Here is a 21,778-nt window from a genome sequence, read left to right as displayed (position 1 = left end):
AGAGAAATCTAGTTAAATATGTCCCTACTCAGGGTGTAGGGGACTGGGTTGGCTGTTACAACTCAAGGTATTCTGTAATTCTATAAAATAAAACAATTCAATATCAAATGATCTGTAAGAAAAGACATCTAGGTTTTGGCAAACCAGCAGAGCTAAACACCATTAACCATTCAAGACTAAACATCTAGGTTTAGTTGCCATAAGCATCTGCTAGAATGACAAAGAAAACCAATGAGGCCTTTACATTCTCTATTATTCTCTATCAAATTGCCTGTTGAGAAGGAAATGTAAACTAATTATTAATGCCTCCGGTTTTAGCTTTTGCATTTTTTAGATTCTGTATTATCGGTAACATAACTGCAATCCCAAACGGTTTACCATTTTACAGTTTAATGCAGGCACACTTAAATCTCTGAGAACAGCAATAATTGCCACATGTGTTAGGAAAAATTGCAACCCTGCTTCCTCTGGGCAACAAAGGGCTTAATGATAATAAAAATCAATGGAGAGCCAGGCCAGAGGAGAAAAAGAAATATGATTACTGAAATAGTACAGTGCTCTGTAGTGCTATAAATTGCTTGTGTCAGGGGAGAAACTTCCAAATCTTTCTTCAGTCTTCACTTTTAGAAGAAATCCTTCTCCAATATTATAAATATTTCATATTTCTTAAAGTATATTATCATAAACAAATACAAGAAGACAAAGATAGGGAGCACAAACGATGATGGTTCAGCACATAAAATTCATGTTTTCTTTGTACCTATCTGGAACACATAATTATTAAGTTTTCTCCAAGTTTTCTAAAATTACTGGGAGTAAGGCAGTAAAAAGTGCTACAGTAATTATTAAAATTACAAATTCATATGTACTACTGTCATTGCGCTCATAGTTTTTAAGAGCAGCAAACTGGATAAATATGAATGAAAGGATTAAATGGCTGCTGAGGAATATTACAGTACACACTACACCACAGCCTACTCCTCTTGACTTTAGAACACAAATCTATGTGGGAACTTGTTTCTTCTTAGTTACATATAGCTTGGGTTTTGCATTCTACTCAGCTGTGGTGGGACAGAGTATTCCTTCACCTGCTGGCAGGTTGTGAGAGACTCTGTTCATGAGAGAGGGAGCAGGAGAACGGAGGGCAGACAGTAGCTGTTGCTGCCCAGGTCTGTGGTGCTGCTGCAGTGAGGTTCTGGCTCAGTGAACCGCAGCAGCACCAAAACCAGGCTTGAGTGCCAGCACTAACAAGTACCATCATCGCATTTCCACAGCGCATCAGAGCTAATGAAACAGGATATAAACTTACTTGGAGTGAAAATGCTCTCAAAGCTGGAATAGGAATTAAGGCAGCCATAAAGAAAGCAGTAACATTGCTGATAGATGTAAGGGCTACACTTGCTCCTGTTCGCTTCAGACATTCCCCTGTTCTGTCCTGCAAAACAAAGGGTGCGTCTTAAAAATCAAGTGAATAAGGTGATGTCTTGCAAATGAAGCGGTCATCCTACAGATATAACACAGTAGCAGTGAAAAATTGTTACAATTAAATTCTGAATATAAATTTGCATTTGCGAGTGTGTGAGAAAACTATATACTAAGTTTACTATATACTATAAAATATATACTAAGTTTGTTCAGTAGGAACATAGATGAAGCACTCAAGTTTTCCAAGGGCAGTAAACATGACTAGAGTTGATTCTAGCTTCAGAGCACAAAACTAAATGGGTACTGACAATATATCAAATACATCTGCAGCTGAGAAGGATTTAATTTTTACCAGTGGAATCACTTGGTGTTCTCATTTTTCAGGCAAAATAAGCATGTATTAACAGCATAGAGGCACAACATAGCCACACATCTTGAAAAAATATGTAACAAAACAAACAAAAAGAGGTCCACCAAGTCTAGGGACCACACACAAAACCCACCAAGAAATCAAGATAAACACATGACCCTTTCTTAACCCAACAGGCTATTATGAAGCAGGCAGAGATTATAGAGTGAGGTTGTACTGCCTGCATACAAAACCAGCTCAAGCGAGCACATAGCAGACTGCTCATACAAAACAAAATCACCAAATATACACTGGTTTTAAATAGGATATACTTTGGATGTGAAAATTTGGACTGAGACTAAAAATATTAATAAAAGTAAAGGCTCATAAAAGTGATGACACCTTAGACTTCCTATAAGTTATATGCTATGATTTGAAATGTCATGGCCAGTTATAAACTTCAGAAAAATAAAATCAAGAGAAAAATACTAAAAATAAATCAATTTTAGGGCCATTAAAAAAAAGTAAAGGTCTTCTCTCTGTCTTCCCTCTTTCCCCCTTATCTCTCATGTACTCTTTTATTAAGAGTTTTTTGTCTTCTCATTGTCAAGACTCCTGTTTGAGTTTGTTCCTAGATTTGCATTAACTTTCACTGAAATTTTTGGCAGAATTTGGATTACAGAAGCATGTCTTATGTAACAGCTTATAAATTAAAATTTCAAGAGAAAATAAACCTAAGACACTACAAAAAAAAAAAAGGAAACAAAAATGTGAACATTCAAAAATGTCCTAGGACCACATGTACTGCTATAATTTCCTATTTTGACAGAAATAATAATAACTAGACCCTAGGAAAAGCTATTAAAAAAAAAAAAAACAACTCCACTGATTAATTCTGGATATGAGTTTCCTATATGAAACTTTTTTATTTTCCCGCAAATCTCCATTTTGTCATTACCTCAAACGGAATTCTCTTATTCTGTCCTGTTTCACTAAATGCATGTGCCAGAAGGAAAACATCATCTACACCAACTCCAAGAGCAAGAAAAGGCAAAACCTTGGGGAAGAAACAAAACAAAACAAAACCCAAATAGATTGTGTTATGGTCTGCCATGCAGCTAGCCATTAAATGGCTAACTGTAGCAACTTTTACATTACACTCTACACAAATCCAAGGGAAACAAAGAAATAAAGGTTTTAACTTTTATTCTGGAATGGAGCTGAGGAATTTAAAATGTACCATTAACAGGCACAGATTCTCACCAGAAGTAATTCAAGTTTTGGATAGACAAATATCTGATAATAATTCAAATTAAATTCCAAATATTTTCAGAACTTGAACATCCTGGTATATTCAGATGTAAAAACAAATCTGCAGCTCTGTAGGTACTTAGGATGCCTCCACTTGTATTGGGACACAGAAAAACCAAGCAAGAATTATACAGATTACATAATACCTGTTTTTTCTTCACTATCATTTGTCAGCATGATAATTTAATTTATCACAGGTAAATTAAAGCAAAAATCTAGAGTAAAAATATTTTTTCAGTACTTTATTTCTCAAAGATTGTGTTCATTCATTAACAGGGTACTTGCAGTTTAACAGCAGACTTGTGTCTTCTAAATACCTGAGTTGTGGCAGCATTAAAGGAAATTCCAATCAATGAGCACAGGCCCAATCCTGCAGCCACAGAGAGTGCAACCAACAAGACTCCTGCCAGCCCCACAGCACCCTGAGACTTGGCACAGTCCCACCGCAGCATCGTTAAACAGGCATAGGCAAGCTAAGGAAAGGAGACAGGGAGGGGAGTTTGGGGGAAAAAAAACAAAGTATTAGAATGGATCCTTCTCCATCAGCTGTTTCTCCCCACCCACCTACAGATCCTTACACGATTTTTAATCAGAATAGACGTGTCACAGAGGTTACAAAGTGGAATAGGTGAGAAGCCTGAGGCAAAGTTTACAAACTATAGGGGTTTTTTAAAAATATTTGTAAAATACTCTGGACTACAAACTGGTAACAATAAAGTATATTTTAAGCCTTGCTCTACTACAGAAGAAAATGAAGTAGATTTATTTTATTACCATTAGTAAGTAGCCACTAGCTACTCGGATAGCACTGACATCAGAAAATGACTTCAAGATGTCATCCAGGGTGGTCGTAGTAAAGGAAAGCACCTTCTGAGTAGAGTTTTGTGCAACACTTTGATGAACAACCTATGAAAAGAAAAATAAAACTTCGTGTGAATAAATAATTTTTTCCTTTTATTTTAGTCATTTAGTCAAAATAAGTCATTACCATCTTCTACAGCACACATCTGAAATCAAATCTTTTTGCCTTAATGTTACTGCTAAAGCCCATGCTCTGCACAGACATTGCACTGATGTGATACTAGAGAAAAATCAGGAAACACATCAGTGTCATAAGCTGCTGATTATGAGACAGAATTTGCACCCTTCAGGAAAGCCCACTGCATGCCCAGCTCACTACAAACACTTATCTTGAACGCCTTTCCCTAACTCCACAATGCAGCACCAGTTTTGCATTTCACACAGGCCCCTCCCTGCCTGGCCATTGGCAGAGGTCAGAAACAGAGCAGTGGAGGGCAGGGTTTGGGACACAGAGGGCAGGGACTGTCACACAGACTCCTCACCTGGGCTGCTGCTGAGGGAGCAGCCCAAGGGTGGCTAATGTTTTCCAGACACCTTTGGAATAATCACGCCAACCAAATGCTTTTAAATTCCAGCTAGCTCTTTGGTTTCTTCTCAGGCTCAACTAAACAAAACTGTCCCAGGAAGCAAAAATTAAAACCTTTATGGCCTCTTACATAGAAATAACCAGGCAGCTTCTTACTATGGAAAAACAAAAAAACAAAAAAAACCAAACAAACAAAAGTCCAAAAACCCAAAGAAACAAACCACCAAAAACCTAAAAAACAAAACCAAAAAACCTAAACAAAACAAAAACCCAAAACAACCACCAAACCACCGAAAGACCTCTTAAAAACATGGAGGCAATGACTCAGTTCTTGTTTAAGCATATTCCATAGGGAAATACTGTAAAAAACTAGGCAGTGGATCTCAGTAGGATTTTATACTATAGTATCAAAGTTATTTTCAATTTTACCTCAACATACATCCTCTGCCAGGCTTCCAGAATTGCTGCTGCCTTGTCCTCATTCCAGTTGATATGTGAAACATATTCATACCCCTTGAAATGCTCATACATTTGCTTAGGGGTCATTAACTGAAACATGGTTTGCAAAGCCTGGGCACTGTGACATGGACAGAAGAGAGAGTAGAAATAGGCATAAACAGAGTGTTTTCAGGAAAATATTTTCATGGCATGTAGTCCCAAATGTAATTCTAACAGGAGCTTGATTGAATTCTTGATTTTATAGGGCACATGCTTGTATTAAAATTGAACAGAGTATAATTATTCTCCTGTGTATCTGGTGCAGCTGTACTGCTCCATTGTACTGCAAGTATTGAGGCTAAATCTGTTTTCACTGAAGTTAATAAGAGTTTTGACATTTTCAGTAGGATTAGTTTCAGGAGAAAATAATATAACTCTGCAAATCTGTTCTAAGATTCATGCTTGATAAGACAGATTGCTGTGAGGATGCCACAGTAGCAGTTATTTCTATGAGGCCTTTTAAATGCTGCCAAAATGTCATTTGAAGACCTTGGGTTTTTTTACCCCTCAGAGAGAAGTAGTAGATTAAACTCCTCATACCTAATAAGCTGTAATACACAAAGGCAATTCATCCCAAATTTCCACAGTATGCAACTCTATCCAACAATTTCAGAAGCTCTTATTACTTAATAATAAGAAGGAACCATTAATTAATAAGAGAAGGAACCATTTTATTTTTCAATAGAAGTGCCTTACTTGGCTGCTTCTTGAGAGCCTTATCAATGTATTGTGCCAATGCTAAAAAGGTTCAAAGTTCTCTGGAAAAAATAATGCTTCATTTTCTTTAGTATGCCCTGCATTTTTGAGAACGGTAAATTACACAGCTTTATTCCCCCACTAAAGTCCAGGGTTCTATGTCTTCGACAAAGGGTTTGAGTTTGTTTACTACTCAAAGCTGTATTAACAATACAGGGACATGAAAATAGACTATTCTCTGTATTGACTCTGAATAAAACATTCCATGGATATTTTGGAATTCTGAGAGAAGTCAAATGAGTGAGTACATTACTCACACATTACTTTCCTTTCTTTTTCCTTTCAACATATTTTAAAATGTGATCAAAGGTATTCAGTGCTTTACACACTGTTCAGTGCTTTATACATACATTTAAACAACAAAGCTGCCGGTATAAAGCTTTCTTTCTGACTGACATGCACCATCATTCTGAGATGAGACGCAGGAAATTATGACACCACCTTTGCTTAAACAACATCCAAAGCATTATTTTAAATTCTGCTCTTTTGAGACGTGTCACCCTGAAGTGAAATTTATAATACATATTAAGGGCAATAGAGTTTGCATCATCCTCCTACTGTGTCCCAAAAAATTAACCCTTACAAATTAAAACTGACATTTGCTTTAAATTTTTTTTTTACCTGACAAGTTTACCAGAACTGTTCTTGACTGTACCACCTATAATCAGTTCCTCCTGCCAATGCATGTATTTTCTTGATAGTCCATAGCATCCACCACTCAATACAAGGGCTACATCAAGAGGCTAGAATAAGTTGTAAAGAAGCAGTTAATAGGATTCATAACTTTATAAATTTGTACCTTAATTCAGCACCCAGTGAACTAGAAACATGGATGTTAAAGCCCTTCTGGGTAGTCTACTAGAAGAAAGGCATTGAACAAATGAAGCTAGAAAATCACCCAGCTGCTTGTTGACCAGGTGGCAATTTCCCCAAAGTATAATGTGACTGATAAAGGGATATATAAATTCAAGGCTCATGACTTTGACTTCATCACAAAAATCAACAAAACTGGCACTACTTGAGGAAAGGCTTTTCTGCATGGCATGGGGGTGCAGCAGCAGCTGTGTTCCAGCAGTGGCTATTGTCTGTCTGAGGCACTGCTTTGCTGAAATGCCACCGCAGTGCCACAGCAACAGCTGACAACTGTACTTTCACTCTAAATGCACAGGATTAAGCATTGCATCACACAACAAGGCAAAATGCATGACTGCGAGATAACAGCGGGTAACAGGAACAGAAAAATGACATCATGCAAGAATACAAGCTATATACTGCTTGGAAGAAAATGGTACTTTCTTCTACTCTGTTTGACCTTCCCCCCCAACCTTCCCCACCCCCCAGCCTCCCTTGAAAAGACATGCACAAGGACAAGCAAACTTACTTTGGTGGAATTTTTATTGGGAGCTGTGATTGGGCAATCGGGATCAGCAGGATTCAGGCAGGGTCGATCCATATAACCATGACCAACCTCGGCTTTATTCAGCATTTCTTCCCAGCTCTCCACTTGGTAGTTTATTTTCTTTAACTCTTCCAAGAATTCTAAGGGGTCAAAGTTGATCCACTGCAAAGGAGGCTTCCCTCTGCAAGAGCAACCAGGAGAAAGGACACATAGAAAAAAGACAAAAAAAGCTCTGAAATAAACATACCTTAAAATTCATTTTTGAACAAATAACTGAGTTATTTTCTGCTACAAGATAAAACCTTTTCTGGTAAGGCTGTTTCATAAAATGTAAGGCACGCTTTAATTAGATTTGTTTATGTAGTTTTCTTGAAGCCCAGCTGTAATTTGGACGAAAATACTTGGTTCTTACAAAGCTATCTTGTAAAACCGGTTAAAAATACTTTCACTTACAAAAAAAGCAAAACAAATTATCAAGAACCTAAATAACAAAAAAGCAGCCAACTGCTGCTTCAAAGAATTAGGGGGGAGGGGAAAGGGACAGAAGAGAGTGGGCTGAGGAAAGAAAGCCTTTCTCATAGTATCAGATTACTTCTTGCTAGTCTAATAATCATCTTGCAAATGTAATCAATCAATATAACTGATCTTTGTTTATCTGTAACAATACTGTGCTCCTTCAAATGCCCTGGCAGCTTGACTATCAACCATCAAGCCTTCCTGCTACCATGGCTGTCACCACTATCACTGTCACGTCTCCCACCCCCCACTTCTGAATTTGTGATGTTGACAGACCAGAAAGGCTTTTGACTGCCTTATTCTGTGGTTTCAAACCACACTGTATCTGCTTAACCAGGCTTAAGTCATTATTCTGAATCTCCCAACCAGAAAACACAAACCCCCTTATTTCCCCATCTAAAATTGTACACTAAAGGTTAGGAGATGGCCATTGCAAATTGCTTTTGCAGAGACATGCAAACCAGGACAGAAACAATAACTCAAATGCTAACTCTTGCATAATTAACAGAAAATGCCTGCACAGATTAACAATTAACTCTTTAAAGAATTCAGGGCATCTAATATCACACTCGTAAACTGCAAGAAACCACCCATAAAAGATACTATATGGTTTCTTTAATGGCCTCTCAAGCAAAGGATTTGTTCTTTATTCCCCAGGAAGACTTGGGAATTAACCCAAGACATTTTCTTAGGTCTAAAATTCCCAGACAACCAAAAAAAAAAAAAAAAATCCACCAGAAACAACTTTGTTCCAGGGATACAAAAAAAAAAAAGAAAAAAAAAAAAAGCAGCAAAGCATAAAATTCTTAAAATTCCAACTCAGAATTTACATTTTAATTTGCATGGTAGCAGCACAGGAAAAATAAAAAAGTATTTAAATTGAGGTTTACAAATAATCTCATAGAAACAGGTAAACCTTTTGTTAAATGAAAAAAAAAATCCATGTGTATTTTCTATTCAGATACACTACACTTCATATTTTATTTCTTCTGTTAAATCAGAATCTGAATAAACAATGGAAATGAAACTGAAACACTGTACACAGTTATACAATTTTAAACATTTAGACCAGAAAGTTATGAAAAAACATCCTTACAATAGATAGGCAGTTCCTGACTGTAGCTTTGCTCCCTCCCAGAAGCAGTCCAAAGGAGTGATAATTAAGCAAGGATAAAGATATTCTATGATCTGTCAAAATCAGAAAGAGGAAAAACACAGTCACACAGGAATATAATCAATGCAGCACAAGCTAAATCATGAAAATAGACAAACCTTGTAATTAAATGCCTGCTACACATACCTGGTCCATGTAACCTGCTTCTGTGATGAGTTCTCCTGATTTGTAACACAAATGTTCCAATTTCCACTGTCTATAAGAAATATGAAGGACAAATATTTTTTTCTTGCACAATTACTGAGAAGTAATTTTGAAAATGTAAGAGACATTAAAAACTGTGATTCATAAACACACACTGGCCTCAAAAAGCAAATCATTGAGTAAGGCAAATGTCATTAAAAATAGATATACTAGACCTCACAAAAAAACCCAAAAACAACCTTTCTTTATTTCAGTTGTTGCCATATTGTCTGTAAAACTCATTCAAAATAAGGGAGGTGCTTTTGTACATACAGCCTAGTCAACACAGGTTAATGGGACAAAAATACATCTTGTATTTTTGTCAGTCTCATTTATATGAGACTGCTTGTGACATAAGGTATTACTTGGTGACACCAGTAAGAGAAAAGCCACCTCCAGCTTAGAGGACTCAAATATAGTCAGCGGACCAAGACACGCAGAAGAAAAGAAACCATTAAGATTCCTGCCTTCCTATCTCAGCTGTAATACAACTTCCACTACCATGGCTTCTAATGACTTAGGGCAGGAGCTGCGTAAAAGTCAATTGGAGCCTTAGCAGTACCCGTGGAGGAGCCAGCTGCGTGTGCTGGAAAGATCTGCTGAAAGACAGGGAGCTTTGTGCCTCACAGGCAACACTCCTAGGCACATCGCTGTGTAAGTAGTAACCCTGGCAGAACCATTTTTCAGGGAGACATTCTAGCCCTGTGCTGGTACTTCTCTGAGGTCCTGAGGTGCACCATTATTATTTTCTCTGTTGGATAACACACAACTGCCAACCATCAGTATGGGGCCACAGACACTCTTTAAGGCACAGTCTGTTGTCTGTGTTATTAAACAGACATTTCCAACACATCTGCATTTCCCTTTACAGCCAAACTATTGGAAGAACACTAGCCTCTGCCACTGTTCACAGCCATTATGTGCCTCATTATGACATTAGCAAGTGAATTCAACTCTAATAGGGAAGGATTTTCAATGTAAAGAATCCTATCCATAAGGTTCTACATTTAAGACCACAGACATCATACCGTTACCTAAAGAAATGCTGCATGCTCTAGCATGCCTCAGGTAATACCACTTGTCCCATCTTACTTGTTAAATGCCAATTTATCACAGCTAACCATTTAAAGACACAGAAGTGCTAACCATTTAAAAACACATTGAGGAAAGCATGTGTCAATTTTTCAGGTACTACATATGATCAAGAAAACCTTTGATTTCCCACTCACCTGTTGTACATATAGACATGTACTCTGCTGGCCTGGAGTGCAGACTCAAGGTGCTGTCGGAGTGCTTCTGTTGTTAGTACATTAGCACCATCTTCCTGTGGAGTCTGGATCATGAGCTGAGGGTTGAACATGGCCTCTTCTCCAATCTTCTGCCGTGTGTAATTTAACTCCCGACTCACTCGTCCACCAACTGATGGATAAATATTAAGGACTTTGCATTAGCCAGTACCTGCTTATTCTGCTTTCTCTTGATGAATACTCTCTAGCCAGAAAACCCTGACTGTGTGCAGGGCCTATTCTTTCTCAAACTGATCACTGTGTAATTCTAAAACTAAGAACAGCTTTTAGTATCACTGAAAAAAACCCCACATTCCTCATTACAATACCTTTACTGCTACTGTACTGAAATACTGATGCATAAACTGGATCTTCTGTTTTTTCTACATTATAACCAATATCCCAAGTGTAAAAACTAAAGAAGAGGAAGAAAAAAAGAAAAAAATTTACCTGACAGACCAGAAGAAATACTGTGTTACAATTTCTTACACTTGTATATACAGTCTGCTCCAAAAGCACATTTCAATATAATGGCTTCAATTTACACTCTTCTACTAAATAATTTGGCAAAGATAAAAAGCAAATATTTCTCTTTGGTTAAAAAAAAAAAATTAGAAGAGAAGGAGTAAGTGAGGAGAAGTATTTCTTTCAGCCTTAAATTAAAAAAAAATGCCAAGTTCATATAAAGAGATGCAGTTTGGATGTAGCAGAAAGGTCTGTCTACAGCTAATTTACCCAAGTGGCCCAGTACCTGGCTTAATGTGCTGGAGGTTGCTCATGTGCAACATCTGTTTCTAAACAAACTTGAGCCAAATGGTGTGCTCCATATTAAAACATGGTGGGGAATAAAAGAGAAAAAGAAAAAGGGGAAAAAAAAAAGAGGCAGAGGGAGACTGCAGAGTCGACAGGCTCTAGAGGGAGCTATACACAGTTTGCCTTGCCAGAAAACGTTGCATAAGAATGGAAAACTGTCTTCCCTTCTACAAAAACCCCAGCCAGCTAGAGTTCATATACTTTATATAACCTCAGCTGTAGTCTCCCTAGCCAACGCATGTGGGAGGCAATGTCAATTAATTCAGCCTATTAGCTGAATCAAGACTACATCCAGATGAGGAAGACAAGAATGTAAATCCAAGCTACAGATCTGGTCTAATTTGTTACATTTTTCTCAGTCCTAGTAAGCTTGACACTGGTGATCTGAACTAGTGCCAAAGTTTAGCTCTGCAACAGTGTGAACAGAAATTAAGTGTATATATTTATTTTTTCCTAGGTCACATAACAGAAGACTGATCCATAACCAGTTGGCAGAGTGGGAGATGAGATTCCTGAGCCTGAACTGGGACATACTTTTTCAATCACTTGGGCCCTCAACCCACCCGTAACACCCCTGGGGCTAAAACGACCACCAGGCAAGAAGCTGGGCCCCTGCATACATAAAGCTGTCAGAATGAGACCCTCAACAATTAAACCATACAGACATTCTGGCACGAAGCATTGCTTAATTTCTTGTTCAAGAATTCTTTGAAGAAATAAGTGTTTCCACAACACACCCAATTTTTTTTCAGCCTGTCACATGTGGGATTACCTCCTTTATACTATGGAACAGAGACTAGCTCACAGTACGCAAAACAAAACAAATCAAAGTACAACTTTTTGCCTAGAGTCCCTTTAGAACTTTTTTACATCACTCTTACTACAGTGACAGGGCAGGACATACTATCATTGAGACTGCATTTGCATGGTAACAAAAAGCTATTGTTAATTCTTATCAAGATTTAAACTCTAAAAATACTTTCATTCATCAGCCCCAGATTTATCCTCACTTCTGTCTTTCCACAGTATTCCACCAATCAGTAGTCCTTGATACTTGACTTTTACTTCATCTTACAGGAATATGGGAAATGAGGGAGCAGAGTTATCCTAAACTGTATGTCTTGTAACCAGGCCTTTCTTTCACAACCCTTTACACTGCAAGTGCTTCAAAGACAAAGTGACTCTCTCCTTTTGTCTCTCAGTGCCAGTCAAGACAATAAGGCCCCAATGTTATGAGGACTGGAGAGTCTAGCATAAACTTCCACTCCTGGTACTACATACTCTCCCATTCCACCCACATTTTCCTTTTGAATTTAACCAGAACTTGAACCAACAAATCATACTTCATGCAAGACAAAGGGCGTCATTCCCATCATTGCTGAAAGTGACCAACTGTTTACTATCAACAGAGATGATCCCTTCCTAATCAAGCTCCTGTCAAGTCACGTTAACTTCACTGAACAAGGCAGATCTAGCTAATCAAAATTGCATTGTGCAAGTCAGTCATCAGAACAGAAGCTGGTTTTTCCCTTTCTAACATTTCAACCAGGAGTAGCAAAACCACCCAAGAAGCTGAGCATGGATTCCAGAACCCAGCAGCAGATCTGCTTTGCATTCTTCTTAAGGCATTACACCATTTAACTATTCCTTTGTTGGACCCATTATCTAAATTTCTTCAGCCAAACATAGTAAAAGTAACTCCAAATATTGCAAATATTTTATACAATGTAGCAGTCAGGTACAAAAAAATCATAAATGTACATTGACAGAATTTTCATCTACAAAGCCAGGTTATGTTAAAACATATGGACAGACCAGAAGCAAGTGAACACATCAGTGGTCTTTCAACATATTAGAAGTAAAAGAGAGCAAAAGGGAAGGAAAAACAAAAAAAGGGAAATTTTTACCAGTTACGCTTCAATTTATTTCAATTAAAAGTTTGCAAAGATCACTGGAGCCTGCCATCCTCATATCAGCCACGATAGTATTTCCACAGCATAGGACAAATAATATAAAGGAAAATACAAACAATTAACAAAATGCTGGTGTTTCATGTTTTTCCTTTATGAATTCCATTTTCTTCTGCTTGGTAGCAACAACATCTTACACTCAAAATGCTACTAACAAATTTTATGTATGACATACATATTTCCAATTCTATTTCATATCAAAGATGGACAAAACCATCTCACTTTAATATTCTTATTAAAAATCCACATATCACTGTCCTTTTTTGATATACCAAAAGCCACTTGATGGCATTCTAGTCTTTTATTACATGATTCCTTATTATTAAGTACATAGATGGCTGAGTTAGTGGTAAACAATCCCATAATCCAAAGATTATTTAAGTAACAGGTCAACACAGAGTCTCATGACTGGTGGTTAAGACAGTGCAGTGGCTTGTACACTACCCTTCCAGCAGTGTCATGGGTGTCTGCCTACTAAAAATGAGATACCATGCTATCTGTGTGATTTAGCTACAATTTTTTTTTAAGGGGGGAAAAAACCCCAAAAAATCAGCAAAGCAGCAGTACCAGTGTCCTGGCATTATTTCACTTTTAATGTATCTGTTTCTAATTCTCAAAGATGTATTTGAAGGCCATTGCTCAACATGAAAGAGTGTAACTGACAGCATCTCTACTGCTGAGAGTTAGTCGTTGTTAAAAAGCTGTTTTTTTCCAGAAGAGGAAAATGTCTTCCTACTCCCCACCCTCTCTGATATCCACAGGCTTCCCTTTCAGCTCTTTGCTAGAACACTCCAGATCTGCCTTCAAAAAGTCAGCATTCTCTACCATGAAACTGCTGTTCCTCCTGAGCCTCCCCACCAACTGGAACAGAAGCTGGTCAAGGTAATTTGCACTAAAACTGGTGCATAACACTGATGTACCCTTCAGTGATGTAAGAATAAGACTGATTGTTTTCACTGGCATAATTTTTGACACATTTCCTTGCAATGACCTATTTTGAAATTCCTGTGTCATTCAGCTCATGTGCTCATTCTATTGAGAATGTCGGTCTTGTCTACACCTTTCTCACAACCAAAGTCAAAATTTACATGGCATTATATTAACATGTTTACAAAGTCTGGAATCCATCACTGCAGTCCCTTCCATACCAAGCAGCCTGAGGAGTAAATTTGACCTCTGTCACACTTAGAGATCAGTGCAAGATCAAGCCATCACAGTGGTAGCCAGAAGTCACTGCTTATTCATGTACTGTCCAGTAGCTCTAAAGGCATGAAACATTTTTTCAGAGTGTCTTACAATGTTTCATTTCAGGTTACTGGAATTGCATCACATAGCCTGAGGTTTCTTTATTTTTCTTGGACATGAACACTGCCTCTATTAACCACTCAGTAGTTACCTTGTGCACAACCATGCAACCAGTAGCTTAGTAGAGAGCAAGCTCTCTAAAAAAGAACATTCCTGAGAGACAAACATTTGGGATAAAAAAGTTTGCCTACCAATGTGGAGGACAGACTTTGAGAAACCAAAGCCAAGTTTCCCACAAATACATATTGGTTTTTGGAGCCTAAATTCTCAGACAAATTTTAGGTACACAATTTTCTGGAGAACCTCCCTTCTGAAGACTATGGGCCTCAAGGTGTTTCCATTTGAGCACCTGAGGGGCAGACACAGTTCTGCTTTGTTTGAGCAACACCAACTTTTCAATTTTTTTCAGGACTACAAATGTGTACCATTAGATCAATTCAGCAAACTTGAGCCAGTGAAAACTCAAAGCAACAGAATCATACATCTAATAGTCATGAACATCTCACACAAACCATGTTTTTGTTTTATTTCTTTGAAAGATGCTAACCCTTTTGATAAATCAGGAGTATAGACACGTATCCCTTGCAGTGCTTATTTTATGGCAATAGCCAAGGCAGGGAACCTCTACCATTTGAAATACCTGTAATCACTACTGCAGGAGGTACAGGAGATAAAATCCCCTTACAACTCAGTGGCCACATACGAAGACTGAATAATATTCCAACGTGTTCACCTGGGTCTCAGCGTTCACTAAGCAACCCAAAAAGCAGCAGTGTACAGAGAAAGATGCTAGACTTACACGAAGAACAGATATCCAGTGTCCACCTTGCCTTCTCACCCTGCAGCACCCTCTCTCTGCCAGGATGGGAACCAGAAAGGGACTTCATACCTCTCTTCCTGACACCCTGCACAGCCCATCTCCCTTAGCTTTGACTGCTTCTATGGGCTTTCTTCTACTCCACTTCCCCATGGAATGCTGTTCCCATGTGCACCTCTGTAACATGGGTATACGGGTGTTACTCAAACACTAAGCAATGAAGCTAGTTTCAAACCATCACAATGGTACAAAGATAAACCAGTGAGACACAGTTCTGCCTCCCTGTCCTAACTGGGTACCACCATCACAAGCAGTCACACATGCCACAGGGCAGTAAGCAGTAGCTAATGGCACCAGCGACAATCTCCGTTTTTACTGATAAAGAACACAGACCTTATGAGAAAAAAACACAGTAGCCAACTACTATTCACAAAGGGTTGAAACCTCCTATAAAGAAACTGATATAAAGAGCTGAAGTTTGACAGCAGATATGAAGACTATCCTGTCTCTTACTGGGCACAAAAAAATAATGGCCTTTTGATTTAAAGCTTCCTGTTGCTCTCTAGGGAGTTCTGTCTTCTTGTTCTCTTGGATGTTTGAGCATGTCTGGTGCTGTTCTTTGTCAGCAACAGAATATAGTTTTTCTGCACACAGACAGTTTTAGTCAGCATCCTGACAGAAGAGCAGGGAAGACAGCACCTTCTTCAGAATTATCATTCTTTAGGTCTTACAGGCAAAACCATTTGCTGCAAGAAAGTGCAAAACACCTTCTGGAAGTCCAAGTTTTGTCGGTAGCAGAAATGGGACTGGTTGGAATGTCCACTTCTTTAAACTTTTAAAACAACTTCTGCTTGTAGAGCCACAATTGCTATTGGTTTACATGGTTGATCTCTGAATGTATTAGCTACTGTGGGATACTGATACATCTAATGATGCTAAAGATGGCTATCATAAATCCATCAGGATTATATTATAATAAAAACATCATGCAAAAATAAAGACTTCACAGAAAGTGAATGAAACTGAGCTACCAAAAAAATCTGTTGAGAAATGGTGAGCTTACAAGAGCTAGAACACAGTGGCTAACAATCAGCATCTTAAAGAGATTACATGGTCATTCACTGGACTGCACAGCAGCTCAATAAAAAAATATCATATTAATCATGGTCTCTGCCAGCATTGCACTACAGGCAGTAAGAAATTGCATACTGTGTCTGTCTAGGTTTTCTTGCACAGCATTCGCTGAATACACATTTCTTCATCTGCATAGCACACATGGAGCAGCTGTTGTGCCTGTCCAGCTTAAAACAGCCTGCATCCTACCATCTCCCTTCCCAACATACATGTAGACACTGCTCTTATCTTTCGCCCCAGTTATGTCCTAAAAAAGGACACCATCTAGAACATCATCACATCCCAATGAGAAGATATAATCAGTATCAATATCTCTTTAGTGCCAAAGACTTTAAGGTTATGTAAAAGCAATATGATCATATCAACCATTTCTATCTCACTGAGAAAAAGATAACACCAGGCTCTTCATTTTCACTTTAAAAAAGGGGGGAGGCAGGGGGAGGGGGGGGCGGGAAGAGGCAGAGATAAAAACCTACAAATGCAAAAAAAAAATTAGCTAACAAAGAAACAAAGCACTTCAAAAGGCTGCTTTTTATCTCTCAAGCCATCATATGATATGAGTTAAGTTACTCCTTACACATGCTGGGGATGGCTCCAGTGTTGCTGTTACAAATTTTGTTAATGCTGACACAATTATGAATAGCAAAAAATAAAAACACACATCAAAGTTGCCTTTTCATTCTGTCACAGTATGATAAAGTTTAGAGCTGTGACAAGGACACAAAGCTGTCTGCATACTCAGGAAGACAGCCCAACAACAGCTGCTGCCACTTGTAGTAGGAAACCTTCCCTGCAATTTTAGGAACTAAAACCTTTTCTTCCTAAAATTCAGCTAAAATCCAGTTTTACATGTATACATCTGTATTGCCTATAGCCAGAAAAATATTCTTTCTGATTAGGTAAAACAGATAGATTGCTAAAGAAAAAGAGATATTTTGATTTCTTGCTTGGTGTCCATCTCTGTCGAGAGAGTGGAAAAGTGCAGGGAAAAAAAAACAGCACACCAAAATGAACAAATTAAACAGTACAAACTTAAGAAAAACAAGCAAAACCAACATGAAATGAGCTTTGAAACATAGAATAATATACAAAACTCATACATCACAATTCAAGCTTTTCAATTAAACATAAAATGCGGCGGCTGCTTACTGAGCTGCGACACATGTCCTTGGTAACAGGATATGAGCTGTTCACCTCTGGGTCACTGTTCCTAATCCAGCCAGGAACAATAGTGACCACAAGTTGTTTACCATCTGACAGCTGTTTGCTAACTTATGTGAAATGAGTTGGTGGTCTCAGTCCATTTCCTATGGGGCAGGTGTCCACATTATAAAACAGCACTGTCACAACGGGCATCCTTGTTGACCAACCCAGCAAAGAAACTGAGGAATGAATGGCAGAGAGAGCAAACTATACTTCCTTCCAAAGACATGGTCCCTTCACATCACCACTAAACCATAGATTTCAATGGAGAAGCCCAACCACTGAATTTTATGGCTCAAGTAGCAAAGGAATAGCAGCAAGTGTCTTAGACTCTACTTTTTCCTAGATATAAAGGAGACTGCCTTCAGCAGTTAAAACAACAGATTATTGCAATTCTCCTAACAGTTTATGATCACATAACAGTATATAACCCATGAGGAGCAAGCTGAACTTTTATTCTTCAGTAATTTAACAGCCAAGCACACTTCATAACAAGCAAAAATCCTCAATTGTACACAAAAGTGGCAAAGTTTAGGGGAGTTCTCCTGAGAAGGGTACGTAAAGGCTTCAAGGTCTAAAGATAAGGATTTCAAAAGGTATGTAAAGGGCTTCAAGGTCTAAAGCTAAAGATTTCCAAACAGGTGAATATAATTTCTTTATGTTGCTTTCTGTTAAATAAGAGCTTCTGCTGGGTAATATGTTATAAACAATTTGCTGTGTTGTTCCACAGCAGTCAGCTTTCCTCTAGGCCAAACTTTTCATTTAACCTCTCAGCGCCCTTTCCTCAAATATGTGATTGTTTTCCTGCGTGGTTAAAACCAGCATTTTTAGGTCTTTTCATCTGTACTCCTGGGATAGTACAAATTTCATCTGTACATGGAGTAGCACCAAATTTGGATGCAATTTTTTTAGAGGAACAGCAAACAGCAACGCAAACAGCATCCAGAACCTTTTAGAGGATACAAGTTCCTAAATAGCACTTTTAGGAGATGGCAAAATTAACACAGAAAAATGAAAGGAATGAACATGTTACAACCCAGGGTACAGCTCCTTTCAAGTTTTCCCTACCAGCTGCTTGCTGTACCATCTGTTGTTGCCTAAGCAGCTTCCTTCTGAATGGCTTTGCACTGAAGCAGAACTGCTCTCACTGTTGGACACAATCAGGTCAGGTCAGCACTCCCCCCAGCACCGAACCTGCTGCCTGTCACAGCTTCCCCCACCTCGATATTTCTTACTGGCCACCAGCTCCCGCGGCCGCGCTGCATCTGTCAGGAGGCCCATTTTTCACCGGGCGTTCTCCATCCACACCGAGCAGGACAGGGCGCGTCCCGCTTCCCGCGGGATGCGCTCGGAGATTCCGAGCCTGCGGCCATATAGCCAGGTTTACGCTGAAGCACGAACGGTCGGGAAAAAAAAAAAAAAAGCCAAACAAATGGCCAAGTACACCCCTCAGCATGGCTTGTATTTTCTGATTTGGGCCACTGTGACCGCGCTGGTGGCTTTTCCCTATGGAGCCCAGTGCGGAGCTCCGCGCTCCCTCTGGACCCTCCGGACCGTGGGCGGCGGCTCCGAGGTCTGGGGCAGGAGGAGGCGGAGGGGAGCGGGCAGCTCGGCGGGGGCACACGGCGGGGTCCCACCGGAGCCCTGCCAGGAGCCGCCAGCCCCGGCCCTGCCCCGGGGGACCCCCGGCCCCGCCGGCCCGGGGGGCGCACCAAGGGCAGCCCCGGCCCCGCGGCGCGGTGCGCGCCCCATGCCGCTCCTTCCCGCGGCATCTGCGCAGGGAAACACACATCGCTGGGAGCCACTTTCACGATTTTGTTGCGAGCGGGATTAGCTGGATTAGGGGCCGATTCATAAGGACCTCCTGCGGCTGTGAGGAAGTTTCATCACAAGGTCAGTGTGGTGTGAACTATATTCTGTCAACACCACCACTTCTTATAGCCGGCTAGAAAAAATACAAAAGGGGGGGGGGGGGGGGGTGGGGGTGGGGAAGGAGGAAATTGCAAGTGAAATATATGAATGAACAGTTTACAGCAACAAAAAGATTTACCGATTTCCCCCTGAAATGCATAAAAATATGTGTACCCTTCAATGCTGCGTTCCTTTTAAACAAGAAACCTGTATTAGTCATTTTTAATTTATAAAGAATTTAGTGGTTTAGGAGGTGGGAGGAACCTAGGGAATATGTGTAGCAACCCACACACAAAAACCACAGAGGAACTTCTGGCACTTAGTTTAAAACCAGTCATGCAGCTCCAAGATTGTTGAACTGTTGAGATTTTATTACATTTAATGCTGTCACCTTCAAGACTATTTAATTCCTACCCCCCTAAGTGCAGTAAGTAACAGAGACATTAAAAAAAAAAAAAGAGGGTTGGATTGAAGAAAGGAGAAGGTGAATTAAAGGGGTTTTTTGTTTGTTTTTGCTCTTTAAAGCATAATTACCCACCTTGTACTTCCCCCACCTCCCCCTGCAAGATTCCTCTCATCCGATCAAACATCACTCAAAGACTGCAACACTTTTATAGCTAGCATGATGCAAAATAAAATCTATAATGAAAGAGCAGGACTTTTGTTTTGCATGTGTAGTTTTGGGGGAGTTTGGGGGGGGGGGGGCAGGCGGTTTAAGAGAAGTCCCTCTCGCACAGAACCAGGCTGTTCAATCAAAGACTTATCTGTTATATTTCTGTCTTTCTCTTCTGTTTAGCGCATTCACCGACAAGAGAAAAGGGGCTAAAGCAATGGAGGCTTTGACCTGCAGCTGTAACACAATACTTTCGCACAGCCCTGTCGACCCCTGACATAAATTTTACACCGCAGCTGGCATTTACACACTTAACATTACCATATGTATAGCCTACTCTGTGCTAATTATGCTAATCACCTGTCTAACTCTCTGCTGCGAAAAATGGTTGTATTTAGCAGTCCACTGCCTACCAATACAGCTTACTGTGTGGCTGAAATGTACATTCAGAAGGCTCTGAATGGCAAGATTTTTCCACGTTGCTGGCTTCATTCAGACCACAGAAAAATTTATTCAAGTCAACTGGTTTCGGTCCGCAACAAAAAAGTTACGAGAAAAAAGTGAGTGTGTTCCTGCCCTAACATTCTAAGTCTGCTTGCAAGCAAAATGATAAATCAATTGGTGTGGGAAACAAAAAGGGAGAAAGATTTCTTTTGCAAGCCATGTGAAACTGTAGCCTATTTAAAAAAAAAAAAAAAAAAAAAAGACAGAAAAAAGAAGAAAAAGGTCATCCTATTTCCCCAAATCTCTAGAAAGAACAGTTTAATAGATATTTACACCTGCTCACAATTATCTCAAGTTGCTACCTTTTATCTACAGTTGGAAGTCATACTAAACATGTTTCAGGTTTTGTTTCTTGATCTTAATAATTTCCACTAGAATATTACATTTTCTATTATCTACTGCTTAAACAGCATCAGCTTCTAAACAGCTAGGGCTTCTCTTCTAACTATGGGAACCCTTTGAAAAGTTAGTGAAGACTGGTGTAAATGAAATTAGAATGAGGCCCATGTTGAGAGGCAAATAAGATAAAGGAGATACTCACCAGAAGAACTGGTGTAATAAAGTATCTTCTTTAAGTACTTTTTTTATCATTACAGAAAAGGTAACTTAGAAAGAAAAAAAAATAAAGTTGTAATGAATAAGGGTTTTTTCTAATGCTTAGTGTCAGCAGGAAAGGAGTAAAGGAGTTTAACTGAGTCCCTAAAGCTCATCATTCTACTGAGTATCACACTGAGGAGACTACACCAAGATCGGCATTGGGATTACATTCCTTAAACTATTTAAATACAATTTAGCACACAAGTTCCTATAGTCCCCTTCTCCTCTGCACACACCCAAGCAAGCTATGGTAGTTCACAGATTTATCAGATAACCAAAATGTAAATCTGATTATGGCATCACCTTTAGCCATTTCCTTTCAGGTTAGATTTGTGGAATCTTTTTTCAACTAGTTTTAAATGCTATAAAATGGCATGTTCATACACAAAATAGAAAAATGTGCAAATAAACCTTCTATATCCACTACCGCATCTGAATAAGGTAAGCTCATTGGACAGTAAGTCCCTGTTAATATACAGCCAAGGGATTTAATTAAAAACAAGAACAGCTCAGCAATGTTTATGCTCAGAAGATCCAGTAACATACCCACTCACAGCATGAGGTCAAGAAGATCCCTATGTCTATGCCTTCCCAACTTTCCATTCTTTGTCCACTCTGCTTCCATGT

General features: G+C 39.1%; 1 protein-coding gene across 3 annotated transcripts in view; it reads right to left on the bottom strand.

Annotated features, from left to right (window-relative positions):
* Positions 1-21,778, bottom strand: part of PTCH1 (patched 1) — a 73,165-nt gene that overhangs the window by 33,466 nt on the left and 17,921 nt on the right. For all 3 annotated transcript variants that reach the window (XR_012052767.1, XM_030257442.4, XM_002194181.7), the window contains exons 3-12: positions 10,228-10,417; positions 8,942-9,011; positions 8,738-8,829; positions 7,108-7,306; positions 6,348-6,469; positions 4,902-5,049; positions 3,860-3,991; positions 3,403-3,558; positions 2,733-2,831; positions 1,310-1,435 (exon numbers count right to left, since the gene is read on the bottom strand). Coding sequence is in view for 2 of the 3 variants with exons in the window: in XM_030257442.4 (XP_030113302.3) it covers positions 1,310-1,435; positions 2,733-2,831; positions 3,403-3,558; positions 3,860-3,991; positions 4,902-5,049; positions 6,348-6,469; positions 7,108-7,306; positions 8,738-8,829; positions 8,942-9,011; positions 10,228-10,417 (1,334 nt within the window). In the remaining variant the exon portion in view is untranslated. The remainder of the gene's footprint in view (positions 1-1,309; positions 1,436-2,732; positions 2,832-3,402; positions 3,559-3,859; positions 3,992-4,901; positions 5,050-6,347; positions 6,470-7,107; positions 7,307-8,737; positions 8,830-8,941; positions 9,012-10,227; positions 10,418-21,778) is intronic.

The sequence above is a fragment of the Taeniopygia guttata genome, chromosome Z (genome assembly GCF_048771995.1).
Source record: "Taeniopygia guttata chromosome Z, bTaeGut7.mat, whole genome shotgun sequence".
NCBI lineage: Eukaryota > Metazoa > Chordata > Aves > Passeriformes > Estrildidae > Taeniopygia > Taeniopygia guttata.
The sequence above is the reverse complement of the archived record's forward strand: the minus strand, read 5'-3'. Positions and strand labels throughout refer to the sequence as shown.